The 19752-nt window shown below is 49.5% G+C and overlaps 1 protein-coding gene across 1 annotated transcript; it reads right to left on the reverse strand.

Annotated features, from left to right (window-relative positions):
• Nucleotides 1–17139: 17139 nt before the first annotated feature.
• Nucleotides 17140–18302, reverse strand: LOC113961577 (zinc finger protein 239-like). Its single transcript, XM_027672003.1, has 3 exons — nt 18251–18302; nt 17585–18062; nt 17140–17500 (listed from the first exon to the last, which is right to left on the reverse strand). Exons 1-3 carry the CDS (start codon nt 18300–18302, stop codon nt 17140–17142), a joined length of 891 nt encoding a protein of 296 aa, XP_027527804.1.
• Nucleotides 18303–19752: the final 1450 nt, after the last annotated feature.

A 19752-nucleotide genomic window follows, 5' to 3' on the forward strand; every position in this document is an offset into this window, starting at 1 on the left:
CGGTGTCCATGCCCTGCCCCTTTCCCTGCAGGCTGTCGTCATCCCCCGGCTGCCTCACCTGGCTGGCACCTTCCTGCACTGACATCTCTGCGTCCTCCCTGGCTTTTCCTGGACACCCAGAGCCTTGGGCTCATCCAGACTCCTTCTGGGTGACGTGTTTCACCACAATACTGACCTCAGAGGGAAAGTTCTTACTTCTTGTCACCAGTTTAGGCCACCCCAGCTGCCCTTGGTGGCACTAGCTCTTTCTTAGGCTGTTTTCTGACAGGAAGAAAAGCTCCACCAGCTCTGACACCCCCCTTCCAGACCTCTCAGGCTACTCCTCTACTGTCCTCAATCTTCACACCACTGTCCCCTGAGTCCTCAGCCTCTATATATGAGTCATGTGCTTGAGGCCCCAGATTCCTTCCTGGGAGATCTCTGGGACCTCTTCAAAGTTTTGGAAGATGACAATAGAGTGCTCTTATCCCAGGAAACACAGAGGGACACTTTTTTCCAAGGGTTCTCTTGGCAGAATGAGGCACAATATCTTTAAACTTTCTGGGACAAGGGAGCTCTGAGCTCTGGGTACGGAGGGAGCTCCAAGTGCCAACCACTGGAGTGGGAGCTACAAATCATCAGGGCTTGTGTTCTTTGGAGGGCCAGACACTGGTGAGAGTGGGGTGTGTGTGCACATGTAAGGACTTGAAGGGCACAATGAACTGTCTCCAAACACTGTCAAAGCAGGAAAATCCCATAAGATTCCACAAGACATAAGCACTGGTGGCAAACAGGAAGGCCTTTAATTCCAAGGCCTAAATGGAGGTGTAGCTTTGGAAGAAGCACCCAGGACAGAATTGCACTGTGCAGACTGTGGGAAAGAGCAGACAGCCCCAACAGGAAGCCAGGGCTGGTAAGGCAGGTCTGGGGAACCCATCCAGGCAAAGATTCCCACCTGCAGACTGGAAGCACACCAGGCAAAACTCCCACCGTGGCAAGCTGTGGGAAAGGAAGCAAGTCCTTGTACATGTGCCAGCCCAAGCTGTGGGAACAGCACGTTGCCTGCTCAGTTGGGGCTAAGAAAAAATCCAGGAGCCGTTAATTAGGGTGAGATAAGGAAAGGGTTTAATCGTGCCAAGGCAATTGATGGTGTACGACACGCGCAGGCTGTGCCTGAGATGTTACATTTATAACCATATCTGTCCAATCCCAAGTGTGTCCAACCTGTAACTTTTGGCCTGGTCCACCCCCTGGCCCACCCTCTGAATTGGGTCTGGGGTGCATTTTGGGACCCTCTCTTCATCATCCTTCATCATCTTCAGGGTACAGACAGCACAGTCACCCAGTTCTTTGACTCTGTCCTGCGGTTTAGGCCAAGATACAAGCGTTCCCCAAACAGAACAGGCCTTGCCTTGACAAGAGACAAAACATCTTCTACTGGATACGGGGATAGGGCTGATATGGGGAGTGTGGAATGGGGTAAGAGGGTTAAGGAATGTATAAACTAAGGGGTGCTACGGGGAAGAGGGAGAAAGGGTTGCTTCTAAAATCTACTTCTATTACCTATAAAACTTATAAGGTAGAAAAATAGGAAAACCATTAGGGGCTTAAGGCATCAACGTGGTGAGGCGAGCTTTTGTCCCAGCAATGGCAGTCCACAGGAGAGAGACCTTTGCTTGGAGCCGAAGGGCTGAGAGAGGTGAGAGGAGACCCCCCCTTGTGTGGAATGAAAAGAGATCCAGCTCCAACTTCAGCTCGGACTGCTGCATGGAAGAAGAGAGATTGCTGCCCTGAGAGTGGAAAGGATCTTTCCTTTTTCCCTTCTGGACTTTTCTTGGAGGGAGAAGAGATTGGATCCATTGTAAATCCTGGTTGATCACAGGAGAGAGAGTTAGGATTGCGTCTAGAATGTATTCTAATATTTCTTTGTGTCCTAATTGTAATCGAATTCCCTTCCCCCCATCTTGAGTCTTGTGTTGTGTCTGGAAAAGCCCTCTCCCACTGGGTTGAGTTGTGGGAGGGGGCTTGGAGTAAAGAATTGGATTTTTAGGGGTCTCAAGCCACCCCAGGAAGCTATTCCGGAACGGAGAGGATAGGCCGGAATGGGTAGGATAACAAAGTGGCCCAAAGCACATGGGTTGGTCTCCACTGTGCTGCTGTGGGGTGTTGGTTCTTTGGTCGCCAGGGGCTATTCCGGAATGGAGACGATAGTCCGTGACATCACAAAGGGACCCATGGCACACAGGTGGGGCTTCACTTTGGGGTTGTAGGACGTTGGTTCTTTGGTTGCCAAGGCCCATTCTGGAATGGAGAGGATAGGCCGTGACATCACCAAGGGGTCCATGACACATGGGTGGGGCTGCATTTCAGGGTGGTGAGGCGTTGGCTCTTTGGTTGCCAAGGGCTATTCCGGAATGGAGAGGATAGGCCGTGACATCCCAAAGGCGCCCATGGAACACGGGTGGGGCTGCACTGTGGGGTGTGAGGTGTTGGTTCTTTGGTCACCAGGGGCTATTGCGGACTGGAGAGGATAGGCTGTGACATCCCAAAGGAGCCTTTGGCACACGGATGGGGTTGAACTGTCCCATGGTGGGGGCTTGGTTCTTTGGTTTCCGGGGGTGTGGTGGGGAAAAAAGGTGTTTTTTCCCTCTGGAGTTCAAAAACTGGTAACCCCCGAGGGGGTGGTGTCTCTGCTGATGTTGACCCAATCAGCGCCCCTGCCAAATTCAAACCTATCCCAGCAGAGCGGAAAAGAAGGGGGATGAGGTAGTTGGAGAAGAAGTGGCCATGTTCTGAGAGCACGAGGGGAGAAGGGGCAGGAGCCCCGCTGGGGCCCACGCCCCCTCAGCCCCCCGGCTGGGGTCCTAGAAACTCGGAAACAGTGTTCAACTGGACCCAGGTCTGGGACTGAAAAAGCTGGGAGTTTTTCTCCACTGGGAGTGGGCAGCAGAAGACAGAAAGGCGGCAGCAGTGAAGCCAGGTAAAACCTGGAATGCAAATTTGGTAGAGCAATACAGGAATTAGAGAGTTAAGTACAAAATGCAGGGTTTAAGCAAAAGCATAGAGAACTTAGTATTAAGAAACAGCGAAGATAATAAATTCACTAGAGTACAGGACACTCTGACATGAAAGAACATAAAGCATGGACAGAAAGAACTAAAAATGCTAGCATACACAAAAAAGGACATATAGAAGAGAAACAAAGGGAGATAAGAAAAGGGACGAGCCAAGAAATCAGGAACTCTCGCCAGACACTGGAAATCCCTGCCAGATACACAAGGAAGTTATCCAAATTAGGGAAGGTTCCAAAGTTTATGAAGATGATGATGAAAAGACAATGAGTTCACGGAGATGAAGAACAGGAACGACCCCTGAAATTCTCCCCAAATTGGAGACCACGCCTCTAACTCCACCTCAACGCTGCCCCAACTCCGCCTGTTATGAATATTAAAAGTAGATGTTGCAATATAATGAATATTCATAATGTGTGATGCAATTGCTTGACAAAAAGTGTATAAAAATCTCAGTTGTAAGGTACTGGAGTGGAGCAGCTCTTCCAGGGCGACCTGGGCTGCTCCCCGGCCATAAATAAATAAATACCTCCTGCTTATAGACTGAAAATTCGTCTCTGAGCAGTTTCTCCGCGCCTTCTTTGGGGCACAAATTGGCATCAACTGCTCGTGTGTGAACAGTTCGAAAGGTTTAGTTAAATCTGGTAAATCTTAGTGCTGGAGCTGACATCAAGGACCATTTCAGTTGTTTAAACACATCTCTGGTCTCCTCTGTCCACGTTACAACTCCCTCTTTGCCCGTTTTCAGGGCCAAATTGTTGGACTGTTCTTAAAGCCTTGTGGAAGGACTCTCCAGGTTAGTTGCGTTTTCCTCCCTGTCTCAGGATTTTCCCACTCAAAAGGCAAAAATTTCTTGGCTGTCTTTATGTACAGGAATGCAGAAAAAGGCATCTTTAAGATCAAGTACAGTGAACCATCCTAAATCCTCTGTCAATGTGGTTAACAGTGTATAGGGTAGATGTCCTCAGTTATTTTATTGATGGCCCTAAGATCTTGGACCAGCCGATAGCTTTTGCCATCAGCCTTTTTCACCAGTAGGATGGGGGTATTAAATCTCGATTCACATTCCACCAGTAAACAAAATTTAAGAAACCTTTCAATTATAGGTGCTAAGCCTTTTCAGCTTTCTAGTTTCAAAGGATATTGGTTTTGCCTTACCGGGACTGCTCCTGGTCTGAGTGTGATGCTCACTGGTTCAGACTAAAGGTATGACAGCATTTTCAACTTCTGCAGGGATCTCTCCATGATTTTCCTGTATAAAGAAAGCAGCTGCCTCGATATATTTAGTGTCTGGAATTATAACTTTTTTTTCTCCCCCCTTGCAGAATTTAATTTCAGCTTCTAATTTTTTCCTTATGCCATCTGTGGACTGTCCCACAAATAAATACACCAGGTTTTTCTTTCCCAGATCTGACTCTATGTCCATGTCAGTATATTTCCTGATGACATCCTTCAACCTGTTCAGAAAATCTGTGGGTGATTCAATTTGTATCTTGTCCAACCTCATACATTTTGGACCAGTTTATTGCTTTCGGAACCCCACGCCGGAATCCATAAATTACCCAGTCTTGATAACGTTTCAGTGCTTTTAGATTTGCTGCCACGTTGGGATCCCATTTGGGATCGTCAGGAGGGGAGATATCCTTTATATCTTCCCCTGGAAACTGCCCAGAGGTTTTTTAGCATCTCAATTGCAGTTTGAGCAGCACTTTTTACCATCTCCTTCTCTGTTTGATCTAATAAAGTGTCCATCATAACTTCCAGGTCATACCAGTCAGGGTTCTGAGTTTTGATTGCTCTCTGGACATAGTTTGCTACTCTCTCTGGGTTCTCTCTATATGCCCCTACAGAATCCTTCCATTGCTGTAACTCAACCAGTGAGAAAGGAACTTAAATAAAACTTTCAATAAAATTTGTGGGACGGGAGTGGCCTTAACTCGATCTTTCTTCTTCCCTTTTTCTAAAGCCATTTCTGATTTTTCTGAGCCTTAGTTTTTCTTATCTCCCCCTCCCAATCCAGGGTGTGTTAATAGAAACAAAAACAACTCTGCATACCGGATTTCTTCCCATCTCTGTTCTACATTAAAAAGCAAAATTAATTGCAACACTGTGTCTAGTTCAAAAGAACCAAATTCCGGCCAAGTCACTCCTCTCATTTGTCCAAACAAGGGCCAAGCACCTACAGACAGTTCTTCCTTTGTTAAAAAGTTGTCTCAGAACCAGTCAAAGTTTTCCAGTGTTTCAAAACGAAACTCGGGGGGGAGATTCCTTAGGAATCTTAAACTTTGAATCCACACAGGGTAGAATTGATATAGGGAGCACGGAATGGGGTGAGAGGGTTGAGGAAAGTTGTAGTGGTTTGAGCCAGGTTTTCCCCCTAAAACTAGGAAAGTGGTAACCCCCAGGGGGTGGTGACCCTTGGGGTTTGACCCAATCAGTGCTCCTGCAAAATATAAACATATCTCTCTGGACCGGAAAAGAAGCAGTGGTTCTTGTTGTTGAAGAAGAGGTGGCCATGTTGTGGTGAGGTCATGAGGAGCCAGGGCGAGAGCCCTGGGGGCTCTGCTCCCCCCCAGCCCCCGGTTGGGGGGCTGCAGGGACTCGGAACAGTGTTAAACTGGGCTGAGTGCCTGTGGCTAGGAGCTGGGGGAGTTTCTCCCCGGTAGGCAGCAGTGGGAGACGCTGGGAGAAGCGGCGACGGAGCAGCAGTGGACGGAGAAACGGTGGCAGTGAGCCAAGAGATAAAAAACAGCAGAAGCCGGCATGCAGCAACACAGAGAGAACTCCTGCAAGGAAAGAGAGAAAAGAGCCAGCAGCAGAAAGCAGGACAAGAGAACCGAGCCACTGCAGAGACAGAGTTTCGGGGGGTAAGAACTGAAAAACCAACTTCCCCCAAACTCCCTAGCGACCCCTCAGAGAAAGAGGAGGGGGTGGTGGACTCCCACCTGAGAGGAGTCCTGGAGTGCAGTAAGCACTGCAGAGAGGAGCTAAGAAGCTCATGGCCTTCTGAGAGCTATGCCAGGACGACCAAAGGAATGTGTGTGGGGGGTGACCTTGGCCCCCCCCGGCTGCAGCTTCAGAGAAGCTGGCAGCCATCTTTGAGTCAGAGCATGGGAGCTCTGCACAGGGGCTTGATTTCCCCTGAGGGTACCAGACCGTCACGAAGACCCTGGTGCTTCATGATATGACCGTGGTGGAGCAATCTTGTCTGGGGTGAAGCAGCCCATGGAAAGACCCCTTGTTTGGCGTCGAGGGGCCGAGAGGGGCTTGGAGACCCCCCTCGTGTGCATTGGCAAGGATCCAGCTGCAACTGCTTCATGAAAAACACAGAGAGCCTGCTGCCTAGAGAGACCTGCTGCTGAGAGACTGGAAGGGGTCTTTTCTTCTTCTTCTCTCCTGGACTTTTATTTGCAGGGAGAAGAGATTTGGCCCATTGTAAATATTATTGTCATGGTAGAGATAGAAACAGAGTTAAGATTATATGTAATGTATTATAGTGTAAGTATTTATTTATTTGTACAGTCCTGTAATATATTCCTTTCCCCCCATATTGAGTCTTGTGTTTTTGTCTGAAAAACCCATCTCACATGGGGTTGAGATGTGGGAGGGGGGCTAGGAATCAAGAATTGGATTTTGAGGCTGCTCAAACCATGACAGAAGCCCCAGGGGGGGTTACTGGGAGAGCACCAGGCCGTGCTGGGAGGCGCTGGGAAGTCGCTGGGCGGCACTGGGAGAGCACTGGGGAGCCCTGGGGGGGGGTTACTGGGTCGTACTGGGAGGTTCTTAGGGTTTACTGGGAGGCACTGGGAGGGTACCGGGTCATACTGGGATGTAGTGGAAGGGCACTGGGTTATACTGGGATGTACTGGGAGGACAGTGGGGGGGTTACTGGGCTGAACTGGGAGGCACTGGGAGAGCTCTGAGGGGTTACTGGGCCATACTGGGACACAACAGGTCTACCCATTAAAATCAACGGGGCAAATGGGACATCAGGTCTACCAATTAAAGTCAATGGGACAAAAGGGAAATCAGGTCTACCCATTGAAATCCATGGGGAAAATGAGGAATCAGGTCTACCCATTAAAGTCAATGGGGAAAATGAGGCATCAGGTCTACCCGTTAAAGTAAATAGGGACAAAGAGGAAATCAGGTCTACCCATTAAAGTCATAAGGGAAAATGAGACATCAGGTCTACCCATTGAAGTAAATGGGACAAAAGGGACATCAGGTCTACCCTTTAAACTCAATAGGGCAAATGGGAAATCAGGTCTACCCGTTGAAGTCAAAGGGGAAAAGGAGGCATCAGGTCTACCCATTAAAGTCAATGGGGAAAAGGGGACATCGGGTCTACCCATTAAAATCAATGGGGCAAATGACACATCAGGTCTACCCGTTTAAGTAAATGGAGACAAAGTAGACATCAGGTCTACCCGTTGAAGTCAACGGCTTAGTAGGGGAGTGGGGGGGGGCTTAGCGGGGAGGGAGGGGCGGGGTTTGGCGGGAAGCGGCGCCCAATGGGGGGAAGCGGCGCGGGTTTGTGACCTCATTTTCCGGCGCGAGGCCGCCGCCGCCGGTTCCCCCCCCACGCGAAAGGCGCCGGTGCCGCCGATGGGACCGGGACGGAAGTGACGTCAGAGAGGGGGCGGGGATGGGCGCGAGTGACGTCAGGTGAGGGGGAGGGGGGACTGGGAGGGACTGGGAAGGGATCGGGCCGTACTGGGATGTCTGGCTGGCTTGGAGGGGGGGAGTGCACACACACAACTGGCTTATAATTTTTTAATTATTTTTATTTTTTAAAAATTTTTATTTCTATTTTATTTCCTTATTTGTCTGGGGTTTTATTTCTGCGGACATTCAAAACAAGAGACAGCAACTCCACATCATCTTCTCATTCTAACTTGCCAAAGCCATCAATCTCTGATCACACCCATTAGAACCTCACTGGAGCCAACACGACATTTGTGACAGTTTGACCAGTTGTTTAAGGAAAGAGTGTGTGATGGAGCAAAGATAAATCAACACATCTGGGATACTTCTGACACTCCTCAGCAGGGCTAATATTGATTTGTTTTCTTTGGCTAGGTAGGTGCTGCCCAAACACATTACCTAGGGTATGTAGTTCCAATCCAAATGATGAAAAGGAGATGTGCAGGTTTTTTTCCACTTACAGCAACATGAAAAGACACAGAGGAGGAAGAGACATCCACGCTAAGCTACAGAGTAATAACCTCAAAAACCTCAAATCACTTGATCTTAAAGTTTGGTTTCAGAACAAAACTCTTGAAGAGAATCTTACGCCCTCCCATATAAAGACAGCAGCTCAAAGCTGCAAAGAGTTTTACTCAGGGAAAGGGAATATAATTTTCAATGTATGATAAAAGGATATATTTGGACTATTCTCACATGCACAGGGGTAGCTAATTATATTTCAGCAGGTTATCATAGAAATAAATGTGCACAGTTCTGTACAAGGACACTATAAATGGCTTGATTAGACCAAGAACAAGGAACTTCTATTCCATACACCCTGATATACTAACTTACCACAGCACATGGCCATCCTTCTCCAATTTCACATTTAAGGTTCTGTGTTAGTGTCACAAAAAGTAAGAATTTTTTGGTTTTCCTCATAAATTATTTTGATCCAAATCCACAAATTTCATCAAGATTTCATACAAATTCAGAATGGTGACCCAGGATAAAAATCAGACATTCAGCGGTACAGAAAAACAGCACATACTTATCTTACACTGCGTGAAAGTACCAATTAAAAGGTACTATTAAAAGCTCTAATTTTCATTAGGCTGTTAATAGATGTTTCTCCTGGCAAGTACAGGAAGCTGAAGTGAAAAAATTAATTTTATTTCAATTTTAAAAGAATTGGGAAATGATGCTCTGATTAAAAAGCTACACTACTTAAAACAGGAAAATAATTGGAAATTAGACAAGATTCCCTTTAATGCAAACCTGCTATATTAAGGAATAGCAAAGAGAAAAGCCCCTCTTTGTTTGAAGGAAATAAGAATTAGTTGAAAAAACATTACAAGTGTTTTGTAAACAAATCCAAGAGATTTAGAGCTTCTGTAACACAGCAAATCCATAAATTGTTTCAGAAGACACACATGTCAAAAGGCAGCAATCAACCATTCTAGAAAAGTTACACTCCAAAGTGCTACTGAAAAGGCAATACCATGTAATTTAAAATATAATTAAGGAATACTATCTAAAATAGCAGGATACAATTCAGTTTCATATTTTTCTTTCATGTTTCACAGGATTTTTACTTCTAAACAAGCAAACCATAACAAAATAAAAAAAAAAACCAAGATCCCCACAACTATAGGACTTTTGGAGAGGACTAAGGGCCATTAAAATTGAATGTGTATTTTATATTTTTGCCTGAGGACATCATGATGCACATTAACAACCATATGTAGGAGTCGTCCCTCCCTAAAATAATTATATTCTTTAGGTGTAAATACAGCCAAGAACACATGTAGCTGAAACCTGCACATCTCCTTTTCATCATTTGGATTGGAACTACATACCACAGGTAATGTGTTTGGGCAGCACTTACCTAGCCAAAGAAAACAAATCAATATTAGCCCTGCTGAGGAGTGTCAGAAGTATCCCAGATGTGTCCATTTAGCTTTGCTCCATCACACACTCTTTCCTTAAACAACTGGTCAAGCTGTCCCAAAATGTTGTGTTGGCTCCAGTGAGATTCTAATGGGTGTGATCAGAGATTGATGGCTTTGGCAAGGTAGAATGAGAAGATGATGTAGTTACTGTCTCTTGTTTTGAATGTCCGCAGAAATAAAACCCCAGACAAACAAACAAACAAAAAGGAAACAAAAATTAAAAAAAAGGTAAAAATAATTTAAAAATTATAAGCCAGTTGTGTGTGTGCTCCCCCCTCCAAGCCAGTTAGACATGAAACAATTTAAAGTCCTGTAGATGTAGAGATGAAAAAGTCATATCTAAAATGTAGTGCTAGCTTGTTCCTAAGCATTTCCAGAATTCCTTCCCATCAGGTGCCAGGATGGGTGGGCAGGAGGTGACTTGCTTTATTCAGACCATTCTTGTACCTGTGATTACTGCTCTTTCACCCCTCTCCCCCTATTTCTGGGTTGGTTTCTAGAGCTGTTTTTGAAAGAAACACTTTTTTCAATCTCACACATGAATATTTTTAAAGAAATACAAGACATGAAAATCTAGTAAAAACAATATTTAACAAAATGGGGAAATCACACTCCTTTGTGTACTCTGAGCACTCTGCTACTGGCAGTTTGTGTAGTTCTCCATAGATTGGAAATGTAACAAAGGATCAACCAATTTTCTGTGTATTCTTTGTTTACTTTTAATTTTTTTTTCTGTCATCAAATTGGCTTCAGGATTTGGTCCTGTCTTTGTGGAGGATGAATGCCACTGTCCTTTTATGTTTAAGCTGATATTTTATTGCTCAGGGGGACTGTCAGTGGGAGGGGGTGGTGGGAAAGAGCCTCCACTCAGGGGCTGGAGCTTCAGCTTCTAAAGAAGGCTGTGCTTAATCCAAGAGCTGCAACTCAGGGTTTCTCCCTGCATTCCAGAACTTTTCATTTAGCCAGCTGAGAGTGCCCAGGGCACAGCCAGGTTAATGTTTAACTCTTCCAACACTGGGCTCATCCCGAGGATATCCTGTCATCCTGAGAAGAAGGAAGGGAGATGCTGTGCCTGTTCCCTAGGGCTGTGCAGGAAGCAAAATCTTCAAAGCCGTGGCAAACTCCTTCTGAAGGAGTTGATCTTGTGTTATTCCTCAGTAGTCAGCACTGAAAATTCTGTATCCGAGACACTGGATGAAAAGGAGAGTTGCAGAGAGGCTTGTTTGGGGGAGAGTGTTTTTTTGGTTTGTTTTTGTGGGGGTCTTTTAGTGCCAAATGAAGGTTGGATCATGAAAATCAGTCTTGTCACAGACAAAACCTGTAAAGGCATTTAAACGCTTTCAGATGCTGTAACCATTTTCCTTTCTTTCACTTTCTCACCCCTTGCAAATCAGAGACAGTTCCTAGAGGACAGGAGAATAAAATAAACAAAAACAGAAGTTATTTTTCTACTCTTGAGGCCTGTGTCAGGTCTGTTTTGAATGCATTTGAATCCTACTGCTTCCATGCTCCTTTTCAAGTAGCACCAGATAAATACCTATGAACTGCTGAGATGAGAGTGATCATTCTTACTTCACAACGTTTCTCTTTTTTTTCCCAATCCTGTGTCCCTTTTGTGTTCCGTGCTATGGAGTGACTATATTTTTGTTCTAAGCTAATTCACTGCTGCTGTTTTGGGTACAACTAATGTCAAGCAGCAAACCTGTAACATGCCAGAAACAGGCTACAGTGGGTTGAAGACACAGCTTATGTTTGATTGTGTGTAAATACAGAAGGTTAGTTGGGTTTATCTGATAGCCTGGCAGGAGGAGAGAGGAGCAGTACAAACTGTTTTCAGTAACTGTGCTGTTCAGACACCTGATAAGATTGAGAGCTTTGAATAAGAAAAGAATAATCAGGTCCATTGGCACTGGCTTATCAGGAAGGAAGTAAAATGCCAGCACTTTTACATGAGCAAAAGTAAATGTTTTAGATACTTTGGGCCATTTTTCCACTGAAATTAAATAGCAGGGTGCTTTTGAGTGTGCTGTAATGGGTGGAAGGATTTATTACCTTGACAGAATTACAGGTGAATGTGTTCAGAGAGGAGTCCTCAGCAACAATAACAGCTCTTTGGAGAAGTGGCCACATCTATTCCTGCTTTTGGTAGAGATTCAGGAATTCTCTCCTTTCTTTCTCCCTGAAGTGCAGTGGCTGACTTACAATGTGCAGTTTTTCGGAGTGTCACATACTTGTGCATTTTGTAATATCCTGGCAGCATGTTTGATATTGGGTGTGTAACAGGCTGTTCATAAAATAATGCTGGATCATTGACTGGTGTGTCCTCTGCCTTCAGTCGCTGGGTATTTTCATGTTCCAAACAGAATAGATCTCAGCCTGTGCTGGGAAGGGAAGGTGTGATTCACCATTAACTTACCCCAGTAGGCAGGAAACATGCTCAGACACACTATTATCTTCTCAAAGTTTACTGATTTTTATTTCTGTATCTTTTCAAAATTTATTTCTAGGTTCTTTCACATGCTTACAATTATTTTTGGATATTCAAATTCGCTCAATGATAGTGCACAAACATATTTGATTGATATTGGATTCTAATTGATTCCTGTCAATGAGATCCCTGTGACACTCTGAAATCAATGATATGTGATTCAACCAAGGCACCACTGTTCTGTACATTAAGTAGCAGTCAGGAATTTAGGAACTAAATGTTCACAAGCTATAAATGGAGAAAATGTTTAGATTTAAATAGCCATTTGTTTGGCATTTATTCACCCAAATATGTTTCTTGGGAAAGTTAGTTTTCCAAAGGGCAGGCTTTCAGTAAAAGAAAGGTCATTGATTTAAGGTTTATTAAATTTTAGCTAAAAACAACAGGTTCCATTTGGATGTAAAATAATTTAAGTATTTACTGCAGGCAACCTTCATGCTTTAGAGCTGTTGCTCAAAGGTTTCATTCTTCTATGAAGATGTCAACTGTAAATAGAAAAATGCCTCACTGAAAATGTAATGGTTCAAAGATTCTAACTGAAATAAAAATTCCTGCCTGGGGAAAGCACTATAATCAAAATAAAGTGCTCTTAATTTTTTTTCCTGTGGAGGCCACACTTGAAAAGAGTGCTTCAAGGCAGCAGGGGTGGTAGGGAATGCCAATTTTTATTTATTTATTTATCTGCTCTCCCCCACAGATGATGATAGTCCAGCTTTGGAATCAGCAACACACTTCAGCCACTAATACAAGGCAATATGTGAGCTGCTGCTGCTTCCAAAATGCAGTATCCTGGCATTTCAGTCAACTTTATAATCTGGCAAAAACCCTCTTGGCAATATTAAAATCTAGCTTCCGAAGCACTTTTATTTTTGAAAGCTTTTGATGTCTTTTTATATCTTTTTAGCATATATTAAATTTCTTGGGAGCAGTGGCCAGGATGTACACTTGGTGGATGACTGGGGTGAGGAGTCTCCCCCACCCCCCACTTTTTTTTTCCTCCCCTTTAACTTTAAAAAGAGGTGTGATAATTGTGCATTAGGTAATGCTGGAACATGAACACTGCAGATGCAGCTGTTTGGCAACATTAATGTGGGGGGGTTGTACCATTGTTAGGTAAGTTAGCAGAGATTTTCCAAGCTCAGAAGGACAGCCTGCTGCCAAGCTCTGGCATCTGTCTTAAGAAATCTTTTGTTTCAAGGATGCCCTGAGGAAAATGATGACTGGATGCTTTTCAGAAGGCACAAACAGCTTTTTTTCTCTTCCATAGCATTCAGAATGGGACTCCTTGTTCCAGCCTGCCTGCTCAGGTTTTTGTGGTGCTGAGTCAGGGTTTTCCTGTGGTTTTTCTCCTGGGATAAAGTTGTGTACAGTGAATATTGATTATTCATCCCATGTCTGGTTCACTGTCTACATCTTGAATTTGACCCAGAGTCTGTGTAAATGAGAAATGCATTGAAACAAAGTCAAGGATCCTTCAGTGACTTGTTTTTGTGAGTTCAGTCTTCTGAGACCTCTGATGAGCCTGGCAGGGCAGTGTCTGTGTGCAGAGGGGCAGGGAAACAGAGTCCCAGCACAGCAGCAGTGCCAGGGAGCAGCAGCATTTGGCCTGTTGAGAGCTGCTCTTTTTCTCCTGCCACCCTCCCCTTCTGGGCCTGGGCTGAGGCCTCAGTGCTCTGGCCCTTGGTCCCTGGGCTGGGCTGGGTCAGTCCTGTGGCCATGGCACTGCTGGGATGAGCTGGGCTCCACTGCACTCTTTCCACCACACAAGGGGCTCCATTTGCTCCGGGCACAGCCTGAAGCCTCAGCTCTTCTTCTCAAGGGCTCTCAAGAACAAGGCCAAGGACCAGACTCTCCAGAGGGTCCTTGCCTTGCTGGTTTCTCCCTGGAGTCCATGTGCTGTCCTCAGGGTCCCACTGTGGGGGCTGAGGGGCTGAGGCTGCTCCAGCTGGTGCTGGTGGTGGCCAGTGCCCCTGGAGATGGCAAATGGGGCCTGAGGAGCCCGGGGCCGATTCTCTGCTGCTGTGCTGGGGAGCGGGGCTGGCCCTGGGGCTGCAGGAGCTGCCTGAGCTGATGATGTGCTGAGCATTGCAGACACAGAGGGCCTGTCCCTGAGCTCCATGGCCTCCATGTCCTGCTGCAGGGCCAGACCTGACTGGGCTGCTCTGCTGGGCTGGGGCAGGGGCAGGGAGATGGGGGGACCAGGGAGGGGCTGGACTGGGCAGTGCCAGGGAGGGGAAAACCCCAATGTTGAGCTGAAGTGTGTGAGTGTGCAGGGTGGGGGCTCTGCCGTCGCTTGGGCACCTCTGGAGTCAGCGTTTCCTTTGGCAGCACAACTAATCTCAGAGGAGAAAGTTTTCCAGAGTTGGCTTTCCCCTTCTTTCTCAAGGTTTTCTTTTTTGTTTTTAGTTCCCCTGAGGGGAAAGGGAAGCACGTGTTGATCCCTGTTTTTATCTGTATTCAAAAGGGAGCTGGGGTGGGTTGGGAGAAAGATAAAGCAATTTCTCTCTCTATTCTCTCTCTTTTATCCCATTCCCGCATCCCTTGCCACACCCCGGGCGACTGTTTCACCGCCGCCACTCCTCGCTCGTCCCGCGGGGCAGCTCTTTTAGCTCCGGGGCGGCGGAGACTCCCCCGGCGCGGCTCTTTGGTTTTCCTTGGTTTATTCTCCGGAGTTGATTCTGTTCAGAGCTCGCCCCCCCCCCCTCTGGCGACCCCCGCCAGGGCCCGTCCCGGGGCGGCTCCTTCAGTGCCACGGGCGGCGGGGACCCCTCGGGGCGGCTCCCCCAGGGCCCCGCCCGCCGCCGCCGCTCCCCGGGGCCCTCCCCGCTTCCTGCCGGGATCAGACACCGCCGGCGGCCCCGGCCCTGCTGGGCTCCATCAGCCTCAGGAATTGCTCATGAGGAGGGGCAGGAGGCTTCCTCTTGGCCTTCGTCTCCCTGGCGCTGGGGCTCGGCTTCTACCTGCGCCGGAAGGTGAGGGGGGTCCCAGGGGGTCGTGTGTCCCCCCCAGAGCGTCTGTGCCCCCCCGGGGACCCCCCACCCCGGTGTCACCCCCTTTTCTCTCCCTGTGGGAAATAAAGAATCGGTTTTATTACAAGCAAATGAATTTAGCAAATCACTAACATAAGAGTTTTTCTTTACTAACCTATAGGGCGTATCGCGGAGCTGTAAGACGCCGGATTCAGCCTGGAACCGGTGTCAGGGAAACATGTGAACGGGAATAGGGAACTGTAAATGAATATTGGTAAGGAAACCCCTTATACCACATGGCTGGTCCTGGAAGCTGCCATGCTGCTGGACACTCCACCTCCCAGCACGACACAGCCAACCAGAAAGAGGGGAACGCCTCTTCTATGACGTAAACGGGGTTGAACCTTAAGAATGTTTAAAAAGCGGGACTTTTGAATTGAAGGGTGTGTTCCTGGGAATCCTGCGTGCCTAGGACACCCAACACGTGTTGTAATTTTTCCTTTTCGTTTTATTCCTTTTGTTTTGCAAACTTTTGCCGTCTTTCTAAATTCAATAAATGAGATTTTTCTCACATCCCCACAGAGCTCCTGAGCCGCCGGCGGCCGCAGCCCCTCCCCGGGGCCTCGGGCCCAGCCTGGACCCCCCCGTCCCTGCGAGGATTTTGGGGGGGTCGTGTGTCCCCCCCCCTCCCCTGCTGTCACTCTGCCTCTGCCCGGCTGCTCCCAGTGATCCCAGGAAAGCTTCCCAGTTCTCCCCAGTCCCGGTTATTGGGGGGCACTGGGGGAGGGGCTTGGGGGAATCCCACGGGGTGGAGCCGAGTTTGGGGGGAGCAGAACCGGCCCTGGAATGGATCGGGAATGGGGACCCCACAGTGTCCCACCTGTGTCAACCCACTCTGGGGGGGCTTTGGGAGGGCACCTGCCCCTCAATAAAGCACCCAGCTCACCCCAACAGGCGCCGGGAACTTCCCGAAAACCTTCCCACAGCCCCTCAAGGACCCCCAAACACACTCAGAGCCCACCCAGGACCCCACCCAACCCCTTTTCTGGGGGGACTTCTCTGGGCACTGGTGGTGCTGGGAGCCCCCCCGGCTGCGGGCGAGGAGCTCTCGGGTGAGTGGGGGGTGGGAAGGGGGAGGTCGGTGGGAAAAGGGGGGTCAGAGGGGATAAAGGGGTGGTGGGACCCCAAACTGAGTGGGAGGGGAGTGGGGGGGGAGGGATCTGAGGTTTGGGGGGTGATGGGAAATGGGTGGGAGAGGTCAGAAGAGTGGGGAAAGGGGAGGGTGGGACCCCCAAACTGAGCATGAGGGGGCTGGGGAGTGGGAGGATGATGTGGAAGGGGTGGGAGAACGGGAAAAAAGTAGGGGTTGAGACCTCAGAGTGATCCTGGGGGGGGGCTGGGGATTGAGAGGACCATGGAAAAGTGGGAGGAAGAGGGAGAAGGGTGGAAAAGGGGAGGTGGTCTGGTGGGTCTGACAGTCCCATGGGGGTCTTTGGGCACCAGGTTTTGGTTAAGGGGCTGTTCCCCTGAGCTCCCAAATTACTGTGGGGTGCTGGGAACTGCTGGATCCAACCTCAGCCTTGGATCATGCCAACAGTTTCAGTTGAGAGGAATTACAGAGGTGTGACTGAAACACTTTTGTCCCCCAGGTTTTAATGATGGCAAATCAGATCTACTGATAGAAATGAATTATTTAGAGATACAAATGATCAGTCAAAAGAGCTTCATCAGAACTATTTACTGCACAATAGAAACACTAAAACTACCAGAAGTACAAGATAAGATAGGACAGTGCTCTACATTAAAGTAATTGTTGAAGCAATTCTACTAAAGCTGAAACAAAAGCAATAATTAATAAGTAGATGGATGGAACTCCCCCAGACCAACGCTCGGGGGGAGATCTCTGCTCTCAACCTCCAGCAGTGACCTTGGGGGGTCCCCAGCCAAGGCAGGAATCTCCACACACAGTCAGAGCATTCGCAGGGCTTCTCTTACTGGTGGGTCTGTTGGTGTCTGGTCAAGCCAGAGCTCTTGGTGAAGCTCTTCCCACACTCCCCACACTTGTAGGGCCTCTCCCCAGTGTGGATGCGCCGGTGGGTGACGAGGTGAGAGTTGTGCTTGAAGCCCTTCCCGCAGTCGGTGCAGCGGAAGGGCCTCTCATCCGTGTGCGTCCACTCATGCCTGAGGAGATTGGAGCTGGTCTGAAACCTCTTCCCACATTTCATACACTTGTAGGGCCGTTCCCCAGTGTGGATGAGCTGGTGTTTGAGGAGGTCGGAGCTGGTCCTGAAGCTCTTCCTACATTCTCCACACTTGTAGGGCCTCTCCCTCGTGTGGATGCGCTGGTGGGTGCGGAATCCGAAGCTCCATCTGAAGCTCTTCCCACATTCCCCACACGTGTACGGACGTTCCCCAGTGTGCATGCGCTGGTGCTTGAGGAGGTGGGAGCTGTAACTGAAGCTCTTCCCACATTCCCCACACGTGTAGGGCCATTCCCCAGTGTGGGTGCGCTGGTGTTCGATCAGGTTGGAGTTGCTCCTGAAGCTCTTCCCACATTCCCCACACGTGTAGGGACGTTCCCCAGTGTGGATGTGCTGGTGTTGGAGCAGGTGGGAGCTCCGGCTGAAGCTTTTCTCACACTCCAAGCACCTGAAGGGCTTCTCCCTGCTGGGAGGCTTCTCAGGGACCACCAGCTCAGAGCTCTGCCTCAAGCTCCAGCCGCCTTCCCGGCCCAGCCTGGGTCTTTCCTCCTCAGAGCACCCTGGGCTGCCTTTGGAGCCCCTCCTGTGGGGGGATCTCCGGACCTTTTCCTCCCCGCTGCCTTCCTGCACTGTGGAGCCCTTCAAAACGGCCTCTCCCACCAGGGTCTCACGGGGGGATTTGTCCTCCGGGCTCTCCGTCCTCAGCTCGGGGCCTGGGGCAGGAAGCAAGAAGGACAGGGAGGGGATTTGCCTCCGGCCCACAGGGAAGGCCAAGGACATCCCCCCAACTCCGGCCCCGGCAGGACGGCGGCGGCAGCAGGGTTGTCCTGCAGCCGGGGCCACGCTGGGCTGCCAGAGCCAGCACAACACCCGCCCAAAGGGACACTGACTTCCTCCTCACCTGCCTGGGGGGCCCAAGGCATCTTCCTCTTCCTCGCAGCCTCCTCCTCCATCCGCACAAGCTTTGGGAAGGACAAATCCTGATGGGGAGAAAACAAGGGCTGAGCGCGTTGGCTTGGGGGTTCCTCCTGCCCAAGTCCATCTCTAGAACTCACCGGGCATCATAAAAACCTCCAAAACACCAAGATTCAGCCCAGAAAAACCCAAACCACCAAGATTCAGGCAAAAACTCCCTTAGAAAGAGCAAGAAGACCCTCACCCTCCCAACTTGCAAAAAAGTGAGATTCAGCTAAAAAATATACTCCAAAAAAAAAGCAGCCAAAAAAATCTCTCCCAGGAGTTCCCCCTCTCTAGTCTCTCCCCTCTGGGGTTCAGAGGGTCTCCCCTGTCTGGGATGCTGGGGGTCCCACTTAGGGATGCTGGGAGTGTTGGGGGTCCCAAGATTCCCTTCTCCTCTGACTCTCACCTTCAGGGTGCCGTGTTCCAAGAAATTCTCCGCCTCCAGGTTCTCCACTTTATTGTCCTGGGGATCCCAGGGGTCCCCACTGTCCAGGCTTCCCCTTCTCTGTGCCCCCCCATTTGAGGCTCCCAGGGGTCCCAGGGCTCCTCCCTCTCCGTGCTCCCCCCTCCAGGCTGCCGGGGGTCCCCCAGCTCCGGCATCGCCCCGCTCCACCCTCCACACTCGGCAGCTCCCAGGCTCCACACCCACCCCCGGCACTCCTGGGGGGCCCCAAACCCGCTGTGTCCCCCCCGCCGGCACCGGGCTGACAATGGAGCCGGCGGGGCCTGACCCAGCAACACCAACCCCCACCGTGGGGGGGACCCGCATCCCCCCACCCACTGCCAGGGCTCTGCTCCCAACCCAGCCCAGCACCCCCAAAAACACCTCCTGCCCACCCCCAAGAGCCCCCAAGGGTGAAGCAGGAACAGCAATAGCAGGAGAACAATCACCCCCCCCATCCCGTGGGTGCCCGGGAAGGGGGAACTCCTCCCACATATCCTGGGGAGAGTGCAGGGGGTTGTGACATACTGGGGCTGCCAGCACAGATTTCCCTGCAAAGGCTGCAGTGAGTCAAGCTCTGGAGAGGAGATTGTGCCCCATGGATGGGATTGCAGAGGCTCCCTCAGGTCCCCAGCATCAATCAGCAACCAGGAATAGACACAAAAGGACCCCACGAAGATTTCGGGGGCAGTGTCCTGTAGGGAGGGGACAGTGTCACCCCACCAAGGTGGGGCTGGCAAGTGGGAGGCTGCTCCAGGGGTCTGCAAGAGGCCTCGTGCTCTGCTCAGCCCCAGCACTGGCTGCTACCAACACCCCCGGCTGCCCCCGGCCCTGGGCAGCTCTGCTGCCACAGGCTGTGCCCTCACCGTGGCCCTGCAATGGCCCTGCCTGTCCCTCGCCCGTGGCCCTGTCCCTTGGCTCTCTCCCTGCCAGCTGAGTGTGGGGCACACGGGCTGGGGGTCCCTCCCGCGCCCCCCGGGCAGACGGCGTTGGCTGGGGGG

Source organism: Neopelma chrysocephalum, unplaced genomic scaffold, assembly GCF_003984885.1.
Source record: "Neopelma chrysocephalum unplaced genomic scaffold, ASM398488v2 Primary Assembly neopelma1_97292, whole genome shotgun sequence".
NCBI lineage: Eukaryota > Metazoa > Chordata > Aves > Passeriformes > Pipridae > Neopelma > Neopelma chrysocephalum.

Bases quoted from the DNA above. Each gene is read 5' to 3' on its own strand.
- LOC113961577 (XM_027672003.1), bottom strand. From the start codon at position 18,302: ATGGAGGAGGAGGCTGCGAGGAAGAGGAAGATGCCTTGGGCCCCCCAG. The intron at 18,063-18,250 runs GTGAGGAGGAAG...TTCCTGCCCCAG, and splicing joins GCCTTGGGCCCCCCAGGCAG to GCCCCGAGCTGAGGACGGAG. The intron at 17,501-17,584 runs CAAGCACCAGCG...CTTCGGATTCCG, and splicing joins AGTTACAGCTCCCACCTCCT to CACCCACCAGCGCATCCACA.